This window comes from Pholcus phalangioides, unplaced genomic scaffold, assembly GCF_987345545.1.
Source record: "Pholcus phalangioides strain wild (caught in Gottingen) unplaced genomic scaffold, Ppha-v1.0 ptg000012l_1, whole genome shotgun sequence".
In the NCBI taxonomy this organism is placed as follows: domain Eukaryota; kingdom Metazoa; phylum Arthropoda; class Arachnida; order Araneae; family Pholcidae; genus Pholcus; species Pholcus phalangioides.
Genome location: NW_028301605.1, coordinates 2,754,731 through 2,781,944, shown reverse-complemented (window position 1 = coordinate 2,781,944; position 27,214 = coordinate 2,754,731). Strand labels below are relative to the sequence as shown.

The window sequence follows — 27,214 nt, the reverse complement described above, 5'->3', positions numbered from 1 at the left end:
AAAATTCCTACTAATCATTATCTCCGCTTGGTGCAATGACTTTGGTAAAGTTTGAGCACCCTCCCTGAAGAGCTGTGATGCATACTGTGACAGCCACTGCCGAAGAATAATGATATGAAATAATAAAATAGCAAAAGACAGGAATCATTACCAGCATTTCAACAGGATATAGATGTCTCGGTTTCTAGTTACAAGATGTGTATACAATGTCTGTTTATGCAAAGTTGTCGAAATATCTAGTAAGAATCGAACAAGTTCAGTTATGGTCACTCGTTAAGTACAAAATTCTACCAATAAATATAAGAATTTTTTTTTTTTTAAAGAAATGATTTCATCAAAAAAATTTAATTTTTTTTATCTCTCCTCTCTTTTCAGCTTAATGTGAATTTGTATTTGTGGAAAGTCTAGACAAATGTGACCCCCCCCTCCTTACCCCACTGATTGATTTCAGCAAGAAGTAACATAGAAATCTTCTGATGAGACTACACAATATCGCTGGCAGGGCAGAATTTAAGCAGGTGAGAACGATGCGGCCGTATTGGGCAGCTGAATTTTAGGGGCTGCAAAACAAGTAGTATTTTGATTACATGACTAACTTCTTAATTCAAAAATAGCTCAAAACTTTGTCCAAGATATAGAACCCTCTGACTGGCCTAAGGTTTTAACAGGTACCCTTCCCCCTCCCGAAGTTGAGAGGGGGGGGGTGCATTTATATCTGGTGTTCCGGGCACTAAATTATTTTTTTATTTTTGAATCACGCACTCAAAATTACATGGGAAGTGTGAAATTCTTTCTCCCACTGGAAGAATATGTAGTTGCGGCCCTGGGTAGATAATGGGTTCTCTAGCCACCCTGATAGCCCCTCCATCAAGTATCCCTGCACACAGATATTGCAGAGCAGTGGTCCTGAAGAGTACACTTGCAATTTTGTTAGTAAGCAGTGGGCACTACAGTTCAAATTTATCGCCAAATGGTTTTAATGGTGAAATAGTAGTTTGGTGGTCATGCTAGGGAGCCATTGTAAACCTGTTGTGTGTGCGCCAGGATGCCCATGGACAGGGCTGCAACTAGTCCCATAGCCAGAAATTTCATTCGGAGAGGAACCACTTTCATTTTTGGGGAGTGATAGAGCAATAGATTTGGCCATCTTTTTCCTGGTCATTTTCTCACATTTTGGGGGGGGACCCAGACACCCCAAGTTCCCCCCCCCCCACACTATGGTCTTGGCTGTAACTGAGGAGGATGGGGAAATCTGTTGTTCTGGGAGCTGGACCAGGAAGGGTGCTGAGTTTACCCTTTCTCCGTTTAAAATAACAGGGAGAGGGCACCAAAATATACACTGACCCCAAGCAACAGAGTGAATTTTTTGTTCCCAATTGCAGACACTGGGTGGATGGGAAAAGCAGTTTTAGAGGGCCACAAAGCCATTTTTGCACACCAAAAAATAATTAATTCCATCCCTGAATGTTGGAGAAACATTGAGAAGGAAATGAACTCACACCGACAATGGATCTTTGCTCCACCCCCCCCCCCCCAAGATAAAAAATAATAAATTTGTATTTCTCATAGAGCTAATAACGACTTATCTACTACTATTACTCCACCTGCATATTGTAATAACACAAGACCTCTTTATGTTAAACAAAGAGATTTTTTTTAAACGTTAGTTTAGAGATTTCTTCTAAGGAAAGCTGGATAAAAGAGCTTTTACTGCACATGCTCAATCTGTTGCCTGAGAGGCTCCCCTGATTTGGGGGCAGTTTGGTTTGAACTAAGGTATAGAAAATAATGTATTCAAAGCTTTTAATTAATAACAATGATGAAAGCTATAAAATAAGGATTTATCTACACGTATTCTTTCTTGCTTGATTTCATTCGATAAAAGAAGGATAAACATCTTTATAATACATAGTCGAATGAACACATATGATGGCCAGATTTCTTCACAATGAGAAGAGCATCAAATGTCTAAAAAAATTCGTACATATATGCGTCACTTTGCATTTCTTCTCAATAGAAATATACATATAAACAAACCAACAGCTCAAAATACGTTCTAAACAAGCAACGAACGGTGACACACTGATTACACAATAACATTTACATAACATTGCATTATAATATTGCAGTCTATGCTTTCTCAAATGACTATGTTACTAAGTTGGTCACTGGTATATATATAAAAAATAATAATAATAATGACTGATAATGACCGAAATTATGAGAACAGGCCATGTAAAATCTGTTCAGACTTTTACCCATCTTCAAAATGTGTATAAATATTATTGAACATCTTCAGATTAATGCAAATCTTCGGTTTTAAAATTAACAGAATGTAATATATATGTCTTATTTACTGTATTTTATTCACTGAAATCCTACGTACTTCCAAGGTAAATAAACAGCAATAGCTAAAATACTTTATTCCGGGGAGGTAAAAAACAGCTATTGTCTTCCAAAGTGACTTAGAAAAAAAAATGGTTTTGCTGCTCTATATGATGAAGGAAAATGAGTACACCTGCTTTTCTTGAAACTCCTATGAATCTTTCCGCTCCCCCGAATGGTCCTGAATTTATATGCCAGGTAGGGCGTCAGAAAAATCTCTTTGCCAGAGGCCTGTGATACTCTTAAGATGGCCCTGCTCGAGATGTCCTTTCCTGAATCCTATTGAGCATATTTAAAATAAACTGGAATTTTATAATAGTCAAAATCTGTATCCCAGGATTAGAGTCTCAGTTCTATTGCAAAAATTACATTTCTCAATCAGATCATTTCATAATTCAGTGGATAGTCTTCATGTAAGATTGGCAGCTGTGACTGCAATAAAATGTGGACCCACCCATAATTCATTTCTGATGTATGGGCTGGTTACTTGAAACAGAAGTACAGTGGAACTTCAGTTAATAAGTTTCAATATATGAGCAAAAACTTCTTCTAAAACACTCATTTTCAAGGAATGTATAAGGTACGTAACATTTCTATTCCTATATAGCTAGCCATATTGAAATCATGTTTTTCCAATTATCAGCAATTAATGCTTAATTATCAAAAATTAAGTTATCAGCAATTAAAGTACTGTTTCATAAACTGATCATTTTCATGCAAGCGTCTATTATTCACTGCTTCTCATATACAGTGGAACTTCAGTTTCTGATTGTTTTGATATAGGATCAAACATTTTGAGAAATTTTTGATTCTATAAGCCAACTATGATTTGCATTAAGAGCAAAAATTTCACATGTCTTCTTTACATAATCATAAATGAACACCCATACTATGGGATTATGCATAATCTTCAGCAAACTGAATAAACCTTACCCCTCAGAGAGTTTTGGAAAAATAATTTCTACATCATGCACTGCCTCAGGATCATTGATAAAGTCTGGGATGGGGTCACCAAGAGAATTCCCAATTCTGCTTGGAGAAAAGGCTGATAGCATTATTCAACATGACTTTGAGGGGTTAGATCATGGACAAAAGTCACCATTTGTTGAAGAGATTGTGTCCTTAGGGAATATATTCCAGAACTAGTGGAGGGACATGACCAGGAGTTGATCACAGACAAACTTGTGGATCTCCATTGTGTGCAACATTGAACATCGAAGGATTGGACACACCCCACTTTACATCTCAGATATATATATATATCAAAGCTGTCCCGAAGAATGGGTGTATCTGGGAATGGTTGCAAAAGCAACAGCTTATAGAGGGGATCTCATCTGAGAAAGAAACCCTCACTTCAAATAAGATTAGAGAGATGTGTAAAATGTTGGAAGCTGAGCAAAATTTCGTACAGAAGAACCATCCAGGTTAAGCTGTACAGCATGAGCAATGAATCTTCCAATGACAATGAAATTTCTCACTTTGACAAAATCCTCAAAACGAGGCAAAAGCAAGAATCAATGTATTGCCTCCTTTCTAAAGTTACACAAAAAGATGGTGGTGAGTCAACAGATAAAAATAGAAGGACTATAATCCTTAACAATAGTCCTTCTCTTTGAAGTCATTTGGAGAAGAGGTTAATTTGTGAAATTATTGTACTGTATCAAGAAAACAGATATTTTCTGGCTATTATACCAATGTGAACTCAGAAAGAAAAGTCACGAGAAACACGATCATTCTACAGTAGGACCTCCCATAACAGACATTTTGTTAGTGGACACCTCCACTGACAGACACAATTTTGAATCACATCGATGGGAACATAATGGACTTGGTGTACAAAATTTTACGGGTGTTCGTTATCAAGAGATGAAAAATACAGAAGTGTATGAAAAAGGCAGATATGCTCTCTTTTGATAGAAACAACTAACTTTACATTGCAATTTCTACCAAAAAGATTCCCGTTTCAATAATCCTGGTTGCATAATCTGACAGAGCTTATCCCAAAGATTCACATAAACCATTAAAAACTGCATTTCAGAAAAAAAGTGAAAATGTTCCCTTTTGAAAATAAGCTCCTCAACTGAAGTACCACTGTAGCTGGATACTCGTGATCAGATAGTGTGCATGTAGAGTAAATAAAATCTTTCCACATAGAGCAACAGTATCACAACATAAAAAAAAAAGATATACATTGTAATTTTTTCACTTCCAGTTTAGAAGTTGGATGGCAACACTAAACACATATCCCACACAATTCAGTATAGGCTTGAGAATTAGCGTTTTCAAACATCTACCAAGCAATGTTCACAAGAGTTATGTTCTCATGTGCCGTAGTAATGAATAGAATATGTCACAACATGAATCAGTTTTAGAGCTGCAGTTGTGCTTAGAATGGACAAAATCAAGTTTGATTTAGACATAAAATTAAAATATAGGAATGAAAATATAGAGTACATTAAATTTTGATTCTTACTACAATTCAGTGTAACGATTCCGAGGAGCATATTTTATAAGTTTTGGATATATGATTAATGATTTGGATGGCATATTGTCATCGACTCCTCCAACACTTGAAGATGGGTAAAAGGTACTTGGATTTGTTTTTTTTTTTTAGAATGTGCGCCATTGCACACTTCAAGTACACATACAATGTGATCATGTGGACAACACTTTAAGCTGTATATATATATATTATTTATATAACGGTATTTGATACAAAAAAGTGCTATGTATATATTTCTTCGTCTTTGTATAAAATTTACACTCACACTCTGCATAATGCGCTCAAGGAAGAAATTCAACATAGTTTTCTGGGATGAGTCCTGTCCTGCCATTTAGGCACCCGTCCAACCAGCCTGGTTCTCTTGAATGACGCACTGAAAGAAATTGAAAAGCAGAAAACAATCAGAAAATTTCTTTCAAATAACTTTTTGGTTTCATCTTATAAAATACATGTTTGAATAAACATGTTTATCCAATGTTGCATGTATAGCGAACAGAATGAAAAGTTAATTCTATTCTGAATAAAATATTAAAGTTAAATCAATATAAAATATTATTTAAGCCTAATTTTTATTATTTTTGAAACACTTTCCTACATTCATTCTGAGTGGATATATTGGTTAAGAAATTATTTCCTTTGTTAACACACTCAACATTTTTTATTAGTTCTGAAATTATTTGCTGAATAATACAAATACAAATACAAATACAATGCCACAACAGGCAAATTGCCCAACGAGGTGGCTGACTTAAGAACATCATGTATCTCCGAGCATCATTATATACTGAATTCATATTAGTTGTGAAATTATTTCCCCCCGAAAATCTGAATTCATGTGAGTTTTGAAATTATTTTCTCCATGTATTCTGAATTTTAATTGGTTCTGAAATTATTTTCTGCATTCATTCTGAATTCTTATTAGTTCCGAAATTACTTCCTTTGTACATATCAAATTTATTTGGAAACTATATTCTTCATTTCGTTCTGAATTTTTATTCGTCCTGAAATTACTTGATGCATTCATTATGAGTTTGTATCAGTTTTGAAATTATTTCTGCCACACATTCAATTCCAGCATTTATTCTGATCTTTTATTACTTCTGAAATTATTTCCAGCATTTATTCTGATCTTTTATTACTTCTGAAATTATTTCCAGCATTTACTCTGATCTTTTATTAGTTCAGAAATTATTTCCAGCATTTATTATGATCTTTTATTAGTTCTGAAATTATTTCCAGCATTTATTATGATCTTTTATTAGTTCTGAAATTATTTCCAGCATTTATTCTGATCTTTTATTAGTTTTGAAATTATTTCCAGCATTTATTCTGATCTGTTATTAATTCTGAAATTATTTCCTCTATTCAACACCAATTTTTTATTAGTTCTGAAATTGCTTCTTTTGCACATACCAAATTTTTATTTGGATATTATTTTGTCCATGTGTTCTGAATTTTTATTAGTTCTGAAATTACTTGATACATTCATTATGAGTTTATATCAGTTCTGAAATTATTTCTGCCACACATTCTGAATTTTAATTGGTTTTGAAATTAATTCCTGTATTTATTCTGAATTTATAGAAGTTCTGAAATTATTTTCTCGGTGAGTTCTAAATTTTAATTGGTTCCGAAATTATTTCCAGCATTTATTCTGATCTTTTATTAGTTCTGAAATTATTTCCAGCATTTATTCTGATCTTTTATTACTTCTGAAATTATTTTCAGCATTTATTCTGATCTGTTATTAGTTTTGAAATTATTTCCAGCATTTATTCTGATCTGTTATTAATTCTGAAATTATTTCCTCTATTCAACACCAATTTTTATTAGTTCTGAAATTGCTTCTTTTGCACATACCAAATTTTTATTTGGATATTATTTTGTCCATGTGTTCTGAATTTTTATTAGTTCTGAAATTACTTGATACATTCATTATGAGTTTATATCAGTTCTGAAATTATTTCTGCCACACATTCTGAATTTTAATTGGTTTTGAAATTAATTCCTGTATTTATTCTGAATTTATAGAAGTTCTGAAATTATCAGAAAAAATTTGTCAAATTTTATCATAAAAAATTTGAGGAATTTGTGGTAAATATAAACCTTAACAACGTATATGAAGATAATAATATTTGTAATAAATACAAACGATTCCATGACATTATTACGTTGAATAAAAACCTATGGGAAACAAAAAAACCGATAAAACGAAAAAGTGATAAAAATTGGATCAATAAACATTTAATAAATAAAATAAATATCAAAGAAAAACTCTACAAAAAACACAAAAAATACCCCCATGTTAAGTATTATGAAGATACATATAAAAATTTCGAAAAAGCTCTGAAACAAGAGATCAAGATAGTGAAAAACGAATACTACAGGAAAAAGTTTTTAAATTGTAACAATGATATTCGTAAACAATGGCAATTTATAAACCAAACTATAACGAATAAAAATAGGAAAATTACCCTGCCAGATACAACAAACCACAAACAATTGGCTGAAAACTTTAATGCAGATTTTATAAATCGAAACTTAGATAGTGAGGATTCTAATACAAGTGCTTCTCGAAACTGTGATAGCAATGCATCGATATCTTCAATGATGATATCTGGCATTGGAAACAATGATTTACACAAGATAATATCAGAACTAAATGAACATAAAGCGACAGGATATGATGGTATAACAGTAAAAATGATCAAAATCATAGCCAGATATCATAATGACTTGTTACTATACCTAATAAATACTTCACTAATGAAAGGAATTTTCTATCCCGAGCTCAAAGTTTCCATCGTGTACCCAATTTTTAAAAAAGGTGATAAAAACCTTTTAGCAAATTATAGACCTATTTCAGCACTCCCGGTTTTTTCAAAAATAGTTGAGAAAAGTATGAAAACAAAATTGATTAGTTACTTGAAACGTATAAACTTCTTTGCTGAGAATCAATACGGTTTTCAAACAGGAAAAAGCACTGAAATGGCAATCGCAAAAGTGAATGAATATCTAAACCAGAGCTTCAACAACAATAATTATTCAATAGCAGTTTTTATCGATTTAAAAAGAGCTTTTGATAATGTAGATCCATCTCTGTTATTACATAAGATGGAGAATGCCGGAATTCGTGGTGAACTATTGCGATGGTTCGAGATGTACTGTTATGGACGAATACAGGCAGTCTATATAGAAAATGAAAAAAGTGATTACCTTGAAATAAAAAAAGGAATACCTCAGGGAACAGTACTTGGCCCCACACTTTTTCTGATATATATAAATGAATTATGCCTTCTAAATTTGCATGGTAGAATAGTGTCTTTCGCGGATGACACCGTATTATATGTTGAAGGTAAAAATATTTCTCATTTGATAACTGAAGTTGAAGATGACCTTAGACAGATTAACTCATGGCTAACAAAAAATAAATTACTTCCAAACGTAGAAAAAACAAAATTCATCTGTCTAAAAATTAGAGATATTAAACCAGAAACTCCAATATCACTAAGATTACACGTTTGTAAATACCCCTCCCAAATTTGTTCTTGCAGTCACATAGAAAGAGTAAGAGAATATAGTTATTTAGGTGTAGTTATACAAGACGACCTAAAATGGAATAGCCATTCTAACAATGTTTGTAATACGATAAGAAAACAAATTGCAGCTTTATATAGATTAAGAAACATTGTAAGTCCGGAACTCCTTAAAACAATTTTCTACGCCTGGATCCAATCAAGAGTAACTTACGCTATTACAGTGTGGGGAGGTGCCTATCACGACAATATTAAGAACTTAAATAACATCTATAATCGCATAAAACGTAAGGTAATGTTATTTAATAATCCAGATCTACTGAAATCAGAAATTTTAATACTTGATCTAAGACAAATTTATGTGTATAAAATGATAATTTTTATGACTAAAAACCATAATTTATTTCTTAAAACTAATAACGATAGAACCTCAAATAGATACAACTTCTTGTATATAACTCCAAAAACAAACAAATACCTTGTTCAAAAAAGTATAAATTACTTAGGACCAACTATTTGTAACAAATTCGGAAAAAAATTATCAGACCTTAGAATAAATAAACATCTCAAGAAAGAAATCTTCACATTCTCAAACTCTATAACGAATTTTGAAAGGTTTATTGAAAATATAAATAGGTAACCAAGGAAAAATTTGAAATATCTAGAAAAAAAAAATGAATGAAATGAAATAAATATAAATCAAGCGTGCCGTTTATTATATATAATATTTATTAAGCTCTAGGACGGACCAAATGGGTCCCTAAGAGCTGCATAGTGTATGTTTTGTTTTTTGTTCTGTTGTCTTTATTTTATTTTGTATATCTGTGTTCATGTATTTATGTGTGCTGTTTTGAATTATTAAAAAAAAAAAAAAAAAAAAAAATTATTTTCTCGGTGAGTTCTAAATTTTAATTGGTTCCGAAATTATTTCCAGCATTTATTATGATCTTTTATTAGTTCTGAAATTATTTCCAGCATTTATTCTGAATCTTTATTAATTCTGAGATTATTTCCTCTATTCACAAAATTTTTTTATTAGTTCAGAAATCGCTTCCTTTGCACATACCAATTTTTTTTGGATATTATTTTGTCCATGTGTTCTGAATTTTATTGGTTCTGAAATTACTTCTTGCATTCATTCTGAGCTTATATTAGTTCTGAAATTATTTCCTCTGTTCATGGGTTATTTTTATTAATCCCAAAGTTATTCCCTCTATTTAATCTGAATTGTAATCAATTCTGAAATCATTTCCTCCTTGAATTTTGAATTTATATTAGTGCTGAAAAACTTATTCTGTTTATACTGATTTTCTTATTGATTCTGAAATTATATTTCCTGCACTTGCACTGAATTTGTATCAGTTTTTAAATTATTTCTGCCTCATAATCTGAATTTTCACAAATTCTGAAACTATTTCCTTCCTTTATTTTGAATGGTTATTAGTTTTGGAATCATTCTTTGCACTTATAATGAATTTTTAAATAAAATCAAATGGATGTATCAGCTAGAGATAGTGTATACATTGCACAATCACATTTAAATACAAAAACAACCATGATAAGGAAAGAGTGATTGATCACAAAAAAAAGATTTTTTTACCAGTGACATCCATAGAAAATAGATAAATAAATTGAAGACAGGAAATGGTAAACACAGTAAATACCAAAAAAATAAAGTAAATACCAAGGTTGTCAGCCTAGGAAACAATGTGGGTGTTCAACTCACTCTTAAGTAGTTGAAAAATGTGTTAGTAGATGCCATTCAACACATTGGTCAATGGAACCCAAAACTTGTCTTTCATTCTCCTGTAAAATTTGTAATTTGACACTTACTGCATTTGCCATTTCTGGTCTACAATTCCATAAACTGCTCAAATAGTTGGAGATATATTTCTCTATATGGGTGAAAGAGAAAATGTTTTCCCGCTAAATCAAAAACCTTCCATAAGTGATTGAAGCAGCCTATTGAGCTCATCTATAAGCAATTGATATTTTAATTCTTCATGAAAATTAATTTAAAAAAAACACTAAAAAACTTGGTGATGCACTTTCCCTAGATATAATGATTCATAAATTTAACTATTTTCCATAGAAGTAGTCAATTAATATTTAAAATACAGTCAAACCTCGTTAATGAGTCACTCTTGGGAGAGCAAAAATATGACTTAGTAAGCGGAGTGACTCGTTAAACGGAGTAAGACATAACTGTGCCAATTCCTACCCGAGGACAATTGGGACTTCCAAAAAGTGACCTGGTAAGTGGAGTGACGTGTTAACCGGGTGACGCACTAACGAGGTTTGACTGTACTAAAAAAAAACAAAACAGTTTTGCTTACCATTGCAAATTATTTGGTTTGGTTCAAAAGATAATTCTGACTCATTTGCACCAACACAAGCGTAAAGAGTCCTCACCCGCCTGTGAAAGAAATATTGTATACATTGTTATATAGTAATACTTTTGGAGATAATATTCACTTGCTCAAACATTATAATCAAGGAAAGGAAAAATTATGCAGTTTTGATTTCTGAATAGTAATACAGTGGAACTTCGATTCCCAGGTGATTAGGTTAACCAGCGCATTATACAGTTCAGTTATACGGAAATGCGTCTGTTGGAATGGTAACATTTGATCTAGAGAAAAAGTTATCATGATAACTGAACACAGCCCATTGCTGACATAGCTAGAATGTTTCAAGGAGTTGGACAATGCAAAGTGTGCGTGTGGTGAGTGAATCTTCGTGGCATTACCTATATGTTATCGACAAAACTTCATTTTGGTGCTATTCCTGAGAGTGGTCGACTACATGTTTCAAAAAGAGAGTTTTGAAAGCTCTATTAACTTTGCTCAAGTGCGGCAGATTATATTGTGTGTGTTCCTCTACACCACATACATACTAAGAAGACTGGCAGTGCACATCTATGCAGTAGAAACGATGATGACTTCAAACCGGCAAGGGCCCCAATGATTGATAATTTTAGGAAATGTGATCTCCAACCATGTTCACGTCAACAGAAGTAGCCAGTGAATGGGAAATATAAGCAAGTTCACCTGTAGAGGCGAAAAATTACCATATATACTCATACATAAGTCAAGTTTTTTTTGTTCAGAAAATCTTTCATGTATTGGGAGGGTTGGCTTATACAGGGGTCAGTTTTATGAGAGAAAAAAATTGAGCTGAAAGTTTCATCAACACGCCTCTCCTCTGGTGCAGTGAAGTGCACTAACTCCGGCTCAAAAAGTGGGTTCAACTCGATACAGGAAAATATGAAAACAAAGCCATGTTTTCAGTATCACCATGGTCCTCTGGCCTAGCTATATGCTACGACCACCCTTAAAAATTGGACACAATTTATGTAATTGCTAAGCAAGAGCAACTAAGGCCCCTCATACACCAAGAGACCAACAGCAGTGCCCATGTGAGCCCTTGCACTAAGATGGCCCTATGCCAAAGGGGTTCCAATAAAATTATCAATCCATACAACAAGATGATTACAATAGTTTGTGGCTCACGAACGGTAACCATCTCTTATATCCAGCCTATATACTGAGCATTTTGTACAACCATGCCATTTTCCCGCTTCTGTAGCCATTGATACGATAGAAAACAATTTTAATGGTATCTAGTAAAGTGGGAAATGAGTAAATGGGAGAAGGGAAAATATTCGGAAGGTTCTGCATCAGTTTTTATTGTAACTTTTATGTCTTATAAATTTTTCCTCCAAAATGTTTTTATTATCAGCTTATACATGGGTTCTAAATTTCCTATCATTTTGGTGGTCTTTAAGTTTGGTGGGGGTTTGCTAATACACGAATGGGCTCATAAATGAGTATATACGGCAGGTCATTGACGACAAGGACAAATTAAGTATGATTTACTCGGCTATAATAAATTGTGTTGATTTTAACTCATCCAGTGATGACTCCAGATTATCGATTAACCTCAGATTATGATTTGAAGATGAACTTATATTTATAACAAGTTATCGACAATTTCTGATCAAGTGTAATTACCCACTTTGATTAACATTGAATTTATCTATTGCTATCACAAAGCATCAAGTGAAACATTCATAGGAAATAAGTGACACCTCATCAAGTCCAGGAGATGGACCAACAGACATCAAAAACTATACCAAAGATCACAACTGTTGACCTAGTATACTGCAATGGATGCTCGAAAGCTCAGATATTTACATCATATTCATTGTATACAAACATTTGATCCATAAATAAATGCTAGAAATGTCCATCCCTTTGGCTGGGATTATACTATAAAAGTTTGATAAGAGATATTTTACAAAACTTGAAAAATGCAGCCAATAAGCGTATTGGCTACTTTCAAGTGAATTCAACTAGTAGGCTTATTCATTGCATTTTTCAAGTTCACAAACTTTTATAGTGTAATCCCGGCCTTGGGAACACCTTGAAATCTGTAAAAGATATAAGGTGTGATGCATCTGGTCTTATTGGTTAAACCAGCAAAAATTTTGATTCGATAAATGAGCAATGATTTGCATTGTGAGCAAAAATTTGTGAGCTTTGTTTATTTAAATTCTCATGATAAGAATTGAACCAACAGATTTTTTTTTTGTCCACACACATACTGTGGAATTGTGGGTAATATTCTCTAATACTCTCCCCTATAGTCAAGTAATTCTGAGCAGCGGGCCTACGATGTTAAGATTATTCATTCATTACACTTCACTGACTACGAGTTGAGAAAAAACTCATATTTTTAAAAATTGATTGCAGATAGCAGCACTACACATAACAAGCATTACATAGAAACAAACTTCATGGAAGATTCACTATACATAGACACACATTCCAACAAGTACCAATTTGTTAGAAGTTCTGCAGAGGAATATGGACGAGGTGCATGTCTGGTTTAGTAGTAGTAGTAATTCTGACCGGCAATTACAAATATATAATTTCCAATGTCAGAAAGCTTTACACCAAAGCACTATTTCAGTGATGTTTGAAGGAGACTGAAGGAACAAACCTTACCCTCTATGTTTTGGAAAAAACATTTCAACGTCATGGATTTTACACCAATGGAATTAGCATTCAATTTTTGTGCATTCACGTACAATTCTTGTGCAAGACTCACATTGAGTCCCAGTTATAATTTAACAACAAAAACAAAGATTCTAATCACATCTACAGAATGCTTTACTAACCTCCCATTTCCTGATGGCAATGATGAAGATGAAGAAGATGATGAGGTTGATGGACTAGCTGAGAACCTTTGAAAAATATAGAAATATTAGAGCTTTCTATGCATATTTAGATAAGACATTTTTTAAATAGACATATTGTAACTTATTTCAAAATCGAGTAATCTATATGATTTTCTGTGTTGTGTGTGTGTGTGTGCGTGTGTTCTCTATACAAATTTTTAATTTTAGACCCAATCTCCATGGAATTTTGCATATATACCAAATAGGACCCAGATTTGAATGATAGGCTACTTTGAAAGTTCATCAGAGCTGAGTAACTGCTCGAAATATGCAAAAAAACTGTCAGGCAACAAGTTTGTGGGTCTCACCAATGACTTTCGGAGTATTTACTTTGGCTACCATTGTTCCTTAACGCCATGTCCACATTCATATACAAAGTTGCAGAACATGTGTTTCACAACAATGTTCTGCGACTTTTCATACCTGTTTATTCCTTCACAATGGTTTGACACTTCTTCAATGGTGTCAGTATGTGGAGAAAACCTGGGCAGCGCCGGGTATTTTATAGCTAGTTTATCATATTTTTCAGCTAGAAACATTCTCGAGCATCCCTCCATTCTTTCAATATCCCTTTTATATATAATTTACTTGCCATACCACCTCCCTCTTCGTCCCCTCTCTTATATTAATTTCCCTTGAAAAAATAGGGGGATATGAGATTTTAGGTGGATGAAAAAGAAAATCTTTTTTTGAAAAAAAAAAACTTTTTGTTTTCCTTCAATTCATAGGGTTGCTTTGAGCACAGGGGCCATAATTAGGAGTCATTTTTTGTTGAAGGGGTAAACAGGATTTTGCCACTCTTCTCTAGATTGAAACTGGCAATAAATGAATGGACATTCTCTGACCAGGGGAAATTTTATGGTCTTGCCACCTGTCAGTTACAAAAATTCTGCTGCCCTCCTCCCATTCTGGTATAATTTTCTTGACCGCTCATTCCTCAAATCTGCAGCCTTGGGCTATAGCCTCCTCTCACCCTTGTAAATGTACCTCTGTCTCCAAGTCACTCTTTGGTTGTCACTTCCTCTCTAGATCAATGTTTTGGTCATTTACATGTTCATCTACAGTTTGGTCACTCATATGCTTGCACACTTTCTTGGTCCCTTGCTCCCTAGGTCACTCTTTTGGTCATTCAAGTGCTTGAACACTGTTTTTTTTCTTCCTTGAATTTTCATCCTTGTAATCTTCATCTCCACAAATAACAAGTCTTTCGATGAATCTGTATTGACAAGTGGAGAGGACATTTCTATATTTCTATATGCATGTGGCCATCTGGTTGGCTTATGTCATTCACGAGCTATTAGTTAATTGTTGACGCCGTCGATGTACAGTGTCTTCCAACATATATATACGCTCCAAGGTTGAAATATTCTATCTGCTTCCATAGCTTAGATGGTAGAGCACTCGTCTGGCAAGCAAAAGATTGTGTCCCCGTGGGGACAGTGATGAATTTTCTTCCTTGTAATCTTCATCTCCACAAATAACCAGTCTTTTGATGAATCTCACACCCTTTTTAACTGCACTTTTCCCAATTTTCACAGCAGATGGCACCACTAGGAATCAGCATTGTGTGTAGTTTGCATCCTGTTTTTTTTTTCTGAATGGAAGAGACACCCCCCCCCCCCCCAACCTTTTCCTTTTAGAACACAGCATTAGATGTCTGTGAGATAAACATGGTATTCTCAAAATGGATGTTGTGGTTTTCTTCAAGAGCTGTTTCTCGGACTGTCTTTTTTTTCATATTATCCTGAAGCAAGCTGGGCCTTGGTTAGAAAAGCATCTGCCCTGCTTGGAAGCAACTTGATTTCTTGTATTCTGTGAATTTTGACAGTGATTGGTCTAAGTGTATAAACATATGTGCGGAAAAAAAACACACAAGCACAGCATTCATGTCAATAAAGAGATATATGTTTCAGAATTTAAAAAAAATTTGCCCAGAAAAATAATCACAGAAACCTGAAAAGGAGGACAAAAGGGTGAATTTTCTGAAACATAGGAGGATGCTTGAAATGGCATCAAAAAGGAGGAGGTCTGGTAACCCTAGGACGGAAAAACAAAAAAATTTGGGAAACTCTGACAATGGAAGTTCTAAAAAAATGTTAGTATATTTTTTAATGTTTTGAGCCTTACAACTGGTCAATTGTAATGCAGAAATACTAGCTGATACTCACACGTTATTTTGTCTAATACCGCCAATGTAAACATCCCTTGAATCTGAAAAAAGAACGGAAAGGAATTATTGTTTTGGACATGAATTAATGAATTTTCTAAACAACTACCCATCTGCAGAAATTTCTACTCGCATCAAAAACAAATTAACACGAAAATTCGCAAACTAAAAAAATTGATTCATACCACCAGATCCTTGTCTATGATGGCCAACATCCAAGCCACGACTTCTTCTTGGTTTTTCACAGCCAGCGCTTACGGTCATTGCCCGCTGACCCTCAAGACGGCTACCGCTGCCAGCACGGTTAGGAGAATGAGCAGGGCTGAATGTCCTTTCAGCTCTTCTGTGTGGGGAAGGACTCGTTTTGACTGACTGTGGTGCGTGAGGGGTGTGCACACTCTGGTGGTGAGATACCGACTTTCCTCCAGAGGAGGATGACGATGTCTGGTTGGAGTGTGTTGCCAATTGATGATGAGACGAACTCGTACGAACAGGAGGAGAGCCCCTCGACAATGGTTGATGATGAGAGGAACTTGGTTTCAAGGAAGACGGTGATGTATGAGCTGAAGCATGGTGTGATGAGTTCGCTGGAGATCTTGACGAGTTCAGAGACTCTGAACTGCTGCTGCTTGAAGTATTTCGATCTATAAGGAATGAAATGTAATCTCATATAATTAGTTTTTAAGGTAGATACAAGGGTCACTGAAATTTCCTGTATGAAACAACTAGTTGCAGTTGATTCAGAAAATTTTTCGATTTTATAAATGTAAAACATTGTATAAAATATATAATATTTAATATTTAAATATATAAATTAAAATATATAAATTTATAAATGTAAAACATTGTATAAAATATAGAGTTGGGTCAAATGAAAACTGAACAGTGGTTATAGTTTGCTTTATTTTTGTATGAGTGTGGCTTTATTTAAACTTTTTATTTTTGCTTTTGTGCGGGGGTAGAGCAAAATTAAGGAAGGCAACCCTTACTGGGGAATGGACTCGCTCTAAGTAGTCGCTCTGAAGCACATGATATGTGCTGGTGGTTGACCAACAGTATCCAGTAGACCAGCAGTTCTCAACCTTTTTGGACTCATGGAGCCCTTTTCAGTATATAATTTCTATGGTGGAGCACTGTTTCACTCTAGGAGCCCTTTTTGCACATAATTTTTATGGTGGAACCCCTGTAGGCCTCTTATTTATTATTTATCTATCAAAGTTACTGATTTGTTTTATTTTCCTTGAGTCGACACGGATCCCCTGGGAAGTGTACGAAGAGCCCCAAGGGCTCCGCCGAGCACCGGTTGAGAACCGCAGCAGTAGACAATCAATTGTTTTTTTATCTACATATGCAGAATATTAGCAAGTAAAGAAGAGCAACATGGTGTTATTCTTTTATAGTGGTAGAAGGAGTTGGAGTTTGTGAAGTACATGGGCAAATGAAGGCAGCGTAAGGACAGGGGTGGAAAATGAAAATTTGATTTTTGTAGCAGCATTAATAGCTTAAAATTTTGCCAGAAAATAAAATGCACAGTTTTTATATACATATATGTAGTAGCTGGAACACAGGATTACTTTTTACTTTAAAAAACAGTGCTATCTCAGCTCAAAAGAAGAAGGTGTTCCCCTACCCCAAGGCACAAAATACATAGTGATTTCCTCTAGAAGAAAGAATACATTTATTTTTAAATATTTAAATCATAAAAAAATTTGAGAGATTTCTTGATATATTTATATTTTTACATTCTCTACAACAGAGGTCTTCAACCTTTTCTCAATTGCGAACACTGCCTGTACCCATCATCAAAAGAAGAGCACCCCTTACAGCAAGTTTAACATATGAATGCATGAAATGACGGTTGTTTCAATCCTTGAATACAATTCCTCTAAGGTGTTTGATTGGAAACTTGATCAAATGCTCGTGAGTATGAAATCAGACACAAGCATCATCGAGCACTCTGGGTACTTCAAGGAGCAACGGGTTGAAGATGCCTGCTCTACAATATCAACAAATGAGAGGCTTTCAACATACAGACATTGCAACATATGGTATTTGATTTCGAAAATAATTTGAAAATGAGTGTTTTTAGATTTAGCTTGTAGATTTGGTAATCACTAATTTAAAAAAAAAATCACTACAGGAGAGACTTGAAACACTCCTTAGAAAGGTAATTATTTTTCTTGTTTTTGCTGCTGATTCAAGTATAAGTTGTGCTTTTGTTGTCTTCCGTTTCAAGCATTTTTGAATGTTTGATCTTGCTTATTTTACCAGAATTTACCCGTTTCATATTTAAAATGATGTGTTTCTTTTTGAGTTTGCTCTTGATCATTATCTCAGTTTGATTCAACATAATTTCAGATGACTTCTTTCGCTGGGTCATTCTGAGAATATTTGTTAGAAATTCTCAGAAATTTAAATATAGTGATTAAAAACTATAGAATTAAATTATTTTTAATTTAAACTATAGGTATAATGATTAAACTGTTAGAAATTTAATAGAATGATTCTATTTTAATAAAATATATGTTTTCACTTCTTATTTTTTACTTATTTCATGACCCTTTTCTCATTTTGTTTCTTTTCCGGGATTTTGTCACTTTTCCATGATTGTAGATATCCTGAATTTACTGACAGCTTTTGCATTGTCAGGGGTCATTCAAGTATTACACCAGTATCGAGGGAGGGGGAGGGGGTTTTGGATTTGCTGACTGTTGATGACAAGGGGGTAGGGGGTTTGAAGGTTTCTCACGTCATCAACCACCCCTTTTTGAAGGTATGAAATATTATAAGCTGCTGACGAAATTTTGCTGACAGTGGGGAGGGGGGTCAGTGTTTTGCTGACAGGGGGGAGGGGGTCAAAAATGGCTGAAAATCTGCTTACGTAATACTTGAATGGCCCCTAACTCCTGATGGTGAAGATGAATTCATCGTTGCTGTTTTTCCAGTGCGATAATATGTTCTTCCGCAAACTTTTCCCTTCTGTTAAAGGAAACACAAGTTTTTCACCAAGTACAGCCAGTCAGGGAAAACTGATGCAATTTAAAAAATAATTAACGTAAGGAATGCATAAATCAACTTTTTTTATGCATTTACCCCATTTTATACATTGTCTGAAGCCTGGGCGTCGAATCCTGGGGAGGGGGCTGCAAGCTAATTCCATTTGTGGCCCAAAGAAATAAAATTGCAGGGAGGACAAATGATGTTATCGAAAAGTCTGCTTCAACTGTGACGCAATTTCAAAGTTTCTTAAGGAAAAAATTTTGTTGATGGCGCAGAGTTGAAGAGTTTTAGCATTTTAGTAGCAAAATGTAGCAAATGGCCGGAAGTTATAGCAAAATGCGGCAGAAGTCGGAAGTTGTAGCAAAATGCGGCAGAAGTCGGAAGTTGTAGCAAAATGCAGCAGAAGTCGGAAATTGTAGCAGCTTGTAGCAATTGTAGCAGATTCTCTACCCTGTAAGGAGAACATACACTATCGTTGACTCATGTACGGGACTGGCACAAGTGCTTCTGCGAGGGATGAGAACGTGTGAATGATGATATGCGACCTAGTCAAGGTCAACTCGTAATCATGGACGCTTTGATGAAATAAATGGACCAGATAATCAGTTCAAACACGAGGCACCAAAAGGGACATCAGCAAGAAGGTAGGAGTGAATTTTGTTCCCGTTCGTGGCATCATTACAGAGAAACTTCACTACAGAAAAGTGAGTGTTCAGTGGAAACGCTTGTGCCAGTCCTGCACACAGCTCAATAACAGTGTATGTTCTCCATACGGTGACTTTGTTCACCAATGCATTTCACAAAATCAGACTCAACCTGCCAGTAAAAAAAGAATACTACTACTAAACCAAACATGCACCTTGTCCATATTCCTCTGCGGAACTTCGAATGAATTGGTACATGTTGGAATGTGTGCGTGTAGTGAACCTTCCATGAAGTTTGTTTCTGTGTAATGTTTATTATGTATAGTGCTGCCATATGCCATCAATTTTTCTAACTATGCATGAAATATAATAATTGAATAGTATACTGTTGTAGGCCTGTTGCTCTCTGTGACGAGACTTTTTAACGGGAGATCGGTTCACATTTGTGCCTTGAAGATGGGAACCACAGAAAACCAACTTCAGCCCAGAATAAAAAAATTCAAATTATAATCACTGTTCCATTTTCATTTGATCTACCCTTATATAAAATAAATTGGTACAAACCATTCCACGAAGGATTGTAAACGATTAAAGCTTTTCCTCTATTCTTTGGTGGTATATTTCTCGATGTAATAGACACAGTTTGTGGCTGCTGTTGCTGCCACACTCTTGTCTGGGAATGTTGCGTGCCACCAACAACATACGATGATGGTGGCATACCAGTAGGTGGGAGTTGATGCCTGCTACTGAAGTCAGTGGATCCCACTACACTGCCATGTCCTTGAACAGGCATCATGGAATGATATGACTGCCGCTGAGAATGACCAGAGGGATGCACATATGATGGCTCAACTACCATCACACGTTGAGCAGCTGACTGAGTGGACGAGTCCAGATACATGCTCTCTGCTCTTGGAGACATGGAAAACCCGTGGTGACCTTGTCTAGAGGAACGACTGGTATATCCAGGTGGCCGCCCAGCATCAATGGCATACATGGTCTCCCTCTTCATTCTTCTCTGTGGTGCCACTGGCTCGGTATGTGTGTCCAGCACACTTGTATGGTTGCCAATGTCAGACTTGGATTGACTGTAATTACCGTTGCTGCACCGGCTGCCATTTTGGGGATGCAACTGAAATATCTGAGACAAACAAAATATAATGCACCTAATTCTAACACAATTGTACGTTTAAAAAGAAATATGATAAACATGTTGGGGTAAATCGAGAAGCTATCCATACTTTGAATCAGACAACCATAAATACTTTTATGGGCATTGTATAATATTTTATCATGCGCATACAGTTTTTAGTTTTTATAATTGCATTTTTAATTGTGAGTTGGTTGCTGTATTTTAGAAATATTATGACATCCATATTTGTTACAGGCATCTTTTTCTCAGCCACCTTGTTGGATAGTTTGCCTGTTGTGGCCTTGTATTTGTATAAACAAAATGAAGCCAACATAAGTTCACAAGCTGAGTATTCAGCCCATGTAAGTCTTTACTTACATGTAAATACTTCTCACTAAAGAATTTCCCTTACCTTGTCACTATGCTCAATAAGAATTTCCAGCACAATGTTTCCAAATTTAATGTCCATAATGGCTGCAACTGTTTCTTCTTCAGGACGTAACAAAGTTGGCCCAAAGCAAACCCCCAAATTCGAGACGGTCATGAGATTTTTGTCCGAATGCTTGGCTACCCTGTAATGAAATGATAAAATATGAGAAGCATGTGGCGAGCAGTTTTTTTCCTTCTCATTAAATCAAGTGTATACACTGTATGGGCAAATACCAATCCTTATAGTTATTTAGTGATCATTCATTCAATGGTCCAGACAGAATCAGAGACGCCAGAGCCTAGTGCAGTTTCCCCTGATGTACATGGATCAACCCTGCTTTAAAGATTTGATCAACAAAAATATGCAATATCATTGCATAGTAGTCATTTCAATTCGATTGATTGACTGATGACCACTCATGTCCAGAGCTGTTGTGCAAGACAACTAAAATTACTACATTTCAGTTAGAGTCCATCCAATATTTTTGCCCCCCTGCTCTTTCCTGAATTTCTGCCACTCAACCCATTATTTACTGGAATTCTGACATGGGTGGAAATGCAGTCAAACTTAGTTAATTTGAAGTATCATCAATATATAGAATAACTATATTATTCCAAAAAACAAAAACTTTCAATAATTATAAAAATGTATTAAATGCCATAATTTACTAGGCCTGTATAAAAGGTAAAAGATCACAAAAGCTATTTCATTTGTGAATTTCAATTTTTTTTTGGGTGCTCTTAAACATTGCACAGAATCTTCAAGTTGATTTAGAAGAAGGAAGATGCAATTTTCATGTTTCAAGAGTATTATTCTATTGAATATGCCTCATAGCTTCTGCAAGTATTGGGGAGTAGGGGAACTCTGTAGCCTTCTTATATTCATTTTCGTCCTCTTCATGAGAAAAGATTCAATGTGATTGTATTCTCCACTTTTTTTACCAATGTCCACATCCAGACAAGGCAACCACAGTTTTTATGCCTAGAGTTGAACAGGTATGTTCAACTCTAGGTATGTTGAAAGTTGAGCCTAGTATGAACCCTGATTGGACAAGGTGAAAACATTGCTAAGCTACGTGGATATTCTAAAATAAGCGAACAAAAACGTTAGAGGGAGGCACACATCTGTGACACATTTTATCATACAAGCAACTGAGATTTCAGCACTCTAACTTTTAAACATTCCGTCTGTGTAAAGATTGCCTCTCACACACAAACTTTTGTATTTCCTGAGCAGTAGCATTTGCATCAGCTCTTGGCAGGTGTTAATGAAGTTGTCCAAGAACAGGTAAACCTCCATCTGCACACGGAAAGGCAAAAGCTAGTGTGTGGAAATGGTAAAGAAAGCATAGATTCTTATTCATTGCTTAAAGCTGCAACAAAAAAGTTCAGATTTTGTTGATTTTAATTTTTTCAATGCTGAATAAAGAAAGGCATGACCAAAACTTACCCAGGAATTCTGATAAATTAGACATTTTGCAAATAAAACATTTGAATCAAACTTCAAATTGTCCAAAACATGAGGAAAAAAGAATTAAACAGGTAATTTTAATATTAAATTGAATAGGAAACTCAAGGAGAATTCTAAAATTTAAATTATCCAAAAATTTGAATTAACCAAGTTCAAATTAGCCAAGTTCACCTGTATATATAAGAAGGGAGGTCATAGGGATGCAATGCCCCCAGCACCAATGATGTGGTCGACTGGATTAACAGACATGGGCTGACATCATCATCATCATCATGCTTCTGCCTCCAGCTCTTTGCCCATCTCAGCTTACGAATTCTACCTCCTTGTCCATTATTTTATTTGTTTTCTGCTTTTCCCTGTTTTTGTTTCATTATCCTTTCCATAATTTCAGCCCTCAAACTGGTGCAGCATGAAATAAATCGTACAAGGCTACTGAATAATCTGAATGCCACACAGAGTAAGGGGTTTCTGGAGTTGTTAACCGCAAAAGCCTTTTTATAATAATATCATATAATTAGCTGCAATTGAAAATTTTTCCAGGAGACAAAAAAAGAAAGCCAAGACAGACATGGCTATGAATTATTTTGAGTTTAACGTTACCTCAGAAAAAGTTAGTGTTTTTAGTGATGTGGCAAGATTCTCTAAATGTAATGATAGTGGTATTGCTGATATTAAAAATAAGGTGATCAGTTTTCAAATATGAGCCAAGAAGACTTTCTTTTGCAACTGTATTTTTAAGTTACCCAAGAGAACAATATTACTCACGTACTGGAGAATGTTAAGTTCAGTGGAGTTTTTAAAATAATGCTCCGTCAAGCGCAACTGATCTAATAGGCACAGTGAGGATGAAACTGAACAAGTTTATGAGAAATGAGTGTCCATCAGAGAGAAAATTCACTAAGAAATCATTGTAAGTGTAAGATTATGGTTGTAACTTTAATGATTCTTCTGATGATACAAGTCGAAATGTGAAGCTAGATTCTACTGTGTATGTTGTTTGCTTTAATGTGTTGCACATTAAAGCAAACAACACAACTCCTTTTTTTCAAATTTTGAATATTTATTATTATACTTTTACATAAAAAAAACATAAGATTAATGCTTCACTAGGTTGCTCTAAAACTGTTATTTCATTGTCTAAAAACAATAATAATATGTTAGACAATCATAACATTGGATCCTGCAAACCTATTTGATAAGATAACTTGGCTTTCAACGTCAGAATCTGTAACTCACTTGCATAAATGTGATACAAGAATTTCTAACATGCTATAATTTGGCTTCGGTAACCTATGGACGAGCGAATTGATTTCCTCTATCCTTTCTTCTTTGTTTTCTAATTCTGAAAATAAATTAATGAGTTCATGAAAGGCAGTTTAATATTATTATCGTAAATTCAATCACATTGATGGAAATTCACACTCAATGTACAATATATATTTATTATTTTATGTTTGGACTCACTTGCAGAAGCTATGAAGGCACTATGCAATCGGAATGTCATCAAAGGTTCTGGAAGATTCCTGAAACATTGGAAATTGATATATGAAAAATATATAGAACTAAATAATTAGTTATATTGATAATATTAAAGATGTGGGGAACTATGTGTCAGGTCATTTTTTGTGAGTTGGCTGAATGTAATTTTGCTACTCCCCCCCCCCCCCCCGCCCCACTTCCACTGCGAATCGATTATTTCATAAAGGTGTTCTTTGTTCCCCTAAAATTTACCACACCCTTCAAGATTTCTGCTTGGGACAACCACCTTGTTTTTCCATCCTAGTTTGGGCTCTAAACAGGTTCATGGTTCCCTCCCCACTCCCTGTTGCTGAATATATTAAAGATTTTAATATATTCTGAGAGAAATTGTTTCTTTCATTATTTCTAAAATTATTTTGTTAGTTAATTCTGAATTTTCAATTGTTCCAAAACTACTTCTTCCATTAATTCTGAATTTTCAATAACTCCGAAACTACTTCTTCCATTAATTCTGAATTTTTGATAATTTGGAAGCAGTTACTTTCATTAATTCTGAATTTTAAATAATTCTGAACCTACTTATTTTGTTAATTCCAAATGTTCATTAATGCTGAAATTATTACTTCACAGCCCTCTTCCTCAAAATTATAAAGACAACCCTACGCTTCCTCAGTGGCTTGACAGCTCCCTGAATACTGTAAATTTTTTTTACAGAATGCACTATTCAAAATTGGCTATCTACTGTAGGCTCCTGTCTAGTTATCCATTGTGCACAAAAAATAATCAAATATTACTGGACTTATTACAATTAGGGGTCATTCAAGTATTACGTCAGCATCGATGGGGGGGGGGGTTGGATTTGCTGGCTTTTGATAACTAGGAGGGGGTTTGAAGGTTGCTTACATCATCAACCACCCGTTTTTGAAGATATGAAATATTCTAAGCTGCTGACAAAATTTTGCTGACAGGGGGGGGGGGGGGGAGAGTGTCAAGAATGGCTAAAAATCTGCTAATATAATACTTGAATGGCCCTTACTGGAGAACCATTTTCATTAACATTTATTTTATGCCCCAAACATTAATAACTTCAATCATTTTAACCATAGTCATTAGTAACAAATGTATAAATGAAAAATAACATTCAAAATTAAAAACGAATTACCTGAAATAGTTCTTTAGGGCACTAGTAATAGTTTTTATTTCCCACTCATCAGTGTCATCTAGATTAACTTTTTCACATTTTCTTCTATCTACAGATAGAGAAGAGGAGAAACCTTCAAGAAATTGATATGGAGCATAACAAAATACTAAAACATATTCATTATGGCATAACAAGTTTAACAAATGCACAAAAAATCAACAAAATACAACTCTTTCTCACTAGCAAACAGTTTTTACGAAATGATTTTAACAGAAATAAGTGGGTTGAAGCAAAATACATGATTCACGGAAAATTAACACGTAATTTACCGATAGGAAAATTCACAGGCGGAAGAATCACGTCTGGAAAAATTGCCAGAATGAGATAGCAAACGAGCTAGTGAATGACAGGGTGAGTTGCCATATGAATGACCAAGTGAGTGAGCACTTGAGTGACTCACTCATTTGCTCACCTGCTCACTCACTGGTTCATGTGCTCATTTACTCATTCACTCACTCATTTCTCCCCTGCTTGCTACTTTGCTCACTCACTAACTCCCTGACTTCACTTGATCAATCACTCACTTGCTCACTCATCTGCTCATACACTTATTCATTATATCAGCTCATTGATAAATGATTTGTAGGTGAATTTTCCTATAGCGATAAATTCTCTTTTCGTGAATTTTCTGGAAGGGAATTATTGGCAATGAATTTTGTGCACAATACATAATGTGTACATTCAACATTGAAGGACCGGACACATCCCTGCTTCCCGTCTTAGATATTGAAACGTTTCAGAAGGATGTTCGTATCCGGAAATTGATTAATTTGCGTGAAAATAACAAACAACAATTATTTCATACACATATCTACAACAAAGATTCTGGAATAAACGTAATCATGCCATCATCCACAGTTAATCAATCCGTAATCATACAATGTCCTCATATAAATAGTCACACAGTCTTGTCTTGTATATGATAGAATCTTGAATTGAATTTATCCAATCTATAGAATATAACAATCTCATTGATTTTCAGTAAAAGCAATCATGCCGGAATAAGATATAACTTGCCGTTCATATTGCCGGTGCTTACATTTCATTCACAATCGCCAGAAGTGGATGAAACAGCTGACACTTGTTTTTTTTTGGGTGTAAATTATATTTTTCAATAGGTATCCGTACTACCTCTCCTGCTGGCTCATAAGAAGGGTCCTCTGAGCATGAATGTCGACCACCTGTTCCTACAGCTTGAGTCCTATTGTGGAGTAGATGTAGGTCGCAGTCCAGGAATTGAATAACTTATGCAAACTTCAGAAGTTCAGAAGGCTGTCTAGTATTCTTATCTTCCAAGCCAGCATTCTGGGCTCTGGCTTCTGGCAATTGGCCAAAGTGAAAGTCTTTCATTTGGGGACACATGGTGATATAATGCCACAGAGAAGAATTTGAACCACAGATGCATACGTGGTTCCTAGAGCATTTAAAATGCAGAAGACACACCAGAAAAGGGACATGCTCTGTGATAGAGATTGTTTTCTTTCTGGGCGATATGTTCAAATGCCAATGAACTCGGTTGTTGCATCTTGTAGGAATCCACTGTTGCACATGTTTTCCATTTTTTCTACCGTGCCTGCAACATGTTCTCTCTAAGCACCCGATGGATCAAAACATGATACATATAAGAAAAATCAAATGTCTGACAATCTCACTGGAGACAAATAAGAATATTATCGCTGACTCACCTAAAGCCATCTGCAACAGCTTGGTAACTTTTGAACTAACACCAACTAACCTATACAATCCTTCATCATCTAAACCTCTTGTTTCAATGGTGTCTATGCACAGATGAACGAATGCAAAACCTATTTCATCTAAGTAATCTGAAACATACAATAAGCAATGATCGTACATAATGTAACATAAATAGTCTCCACTATTTATTATTATTTTGTAAAGCATCAAATTTCATGAAAAAAATAATTTATGCAGAAGATGCTTACATTCATCAGATTTGACCATCTTTCCTGTCTGACTGTATGCCTGAAATACAGAGGAAATCGATGTTATCGATTTTGTTTCTAT

The 27,214-nt window shown here is 34.8% G+C and overlaps 1 protein-coding gene across 4 annotated transcripts in view; it reads right to left on the bottom strand.

Moving 5' to 3' along the window:
- Graf (GTPase regulator associated with FAK) overlaps positions 1 to 27,214 on the bottom strand; it is a 168,637-nt gene that overhangs the window by 5,558 nt on the left and 135,865 nt on the right. For 3 of the 4 annotated variants that reach the window (XM_089240021.1, XM_089240023.1, XM_089240024.1), the window contains 12 exons: positions 27,133 to 27,172; positions 26,875 to 27,012; positions 25,151 to 25,238; positions 23,974 to 24,032; positions 23,746 to 23,851; positions 21,022 to 21,181; positions 20,042 to 20,618; positions 16,019 to 16,477; positions 15,835 to 15,877; positions 13,607 to 13,672; positions 10,761 to 10,840; positions 364 to 5,261 (listed from right to left, as the gene is read on the bottom strand). In XM_089240021.1, the coding sequence (XP_089096147.1) occupies positions 5,170 to 5,261; positions 10,761 to 10,840; positions 13,607 to 13,672; positions 15,835 to 15,877; positions 16,019 to 16,477; positions 20,042 to 20,618; positions 21,022 to 21,181; positions 23,746 to 23,851; positions 23,974 to 24,032; positions 25,151 to 25,238; positions 26,875 to 27,012; positions 27,133 to 27,172 (1,908 nt within the window). In that variant the 3' untranslated portion in view covers positions 364 to 5,169. Of the gene's footprint in view, positions 1 to 363; positions 5,262 to 10,760; positions 10,841 to 13,606; positions 13,673 to 15,834; positions 15,878 to 16,018; positions 16,478 to 20,041; positions 20,619 to 21,021; positions 21,182 to 23,745; positions 23,852 to 23,973; positions 24,033 to 25,150; positions 25,239 to 26,874; positions 27,013 to 27,132; positions 27,173 to 27,214 lie in introns of those variants that run through there. The other variant, XM_089240022.1, reaches the window with a different exon arrangement.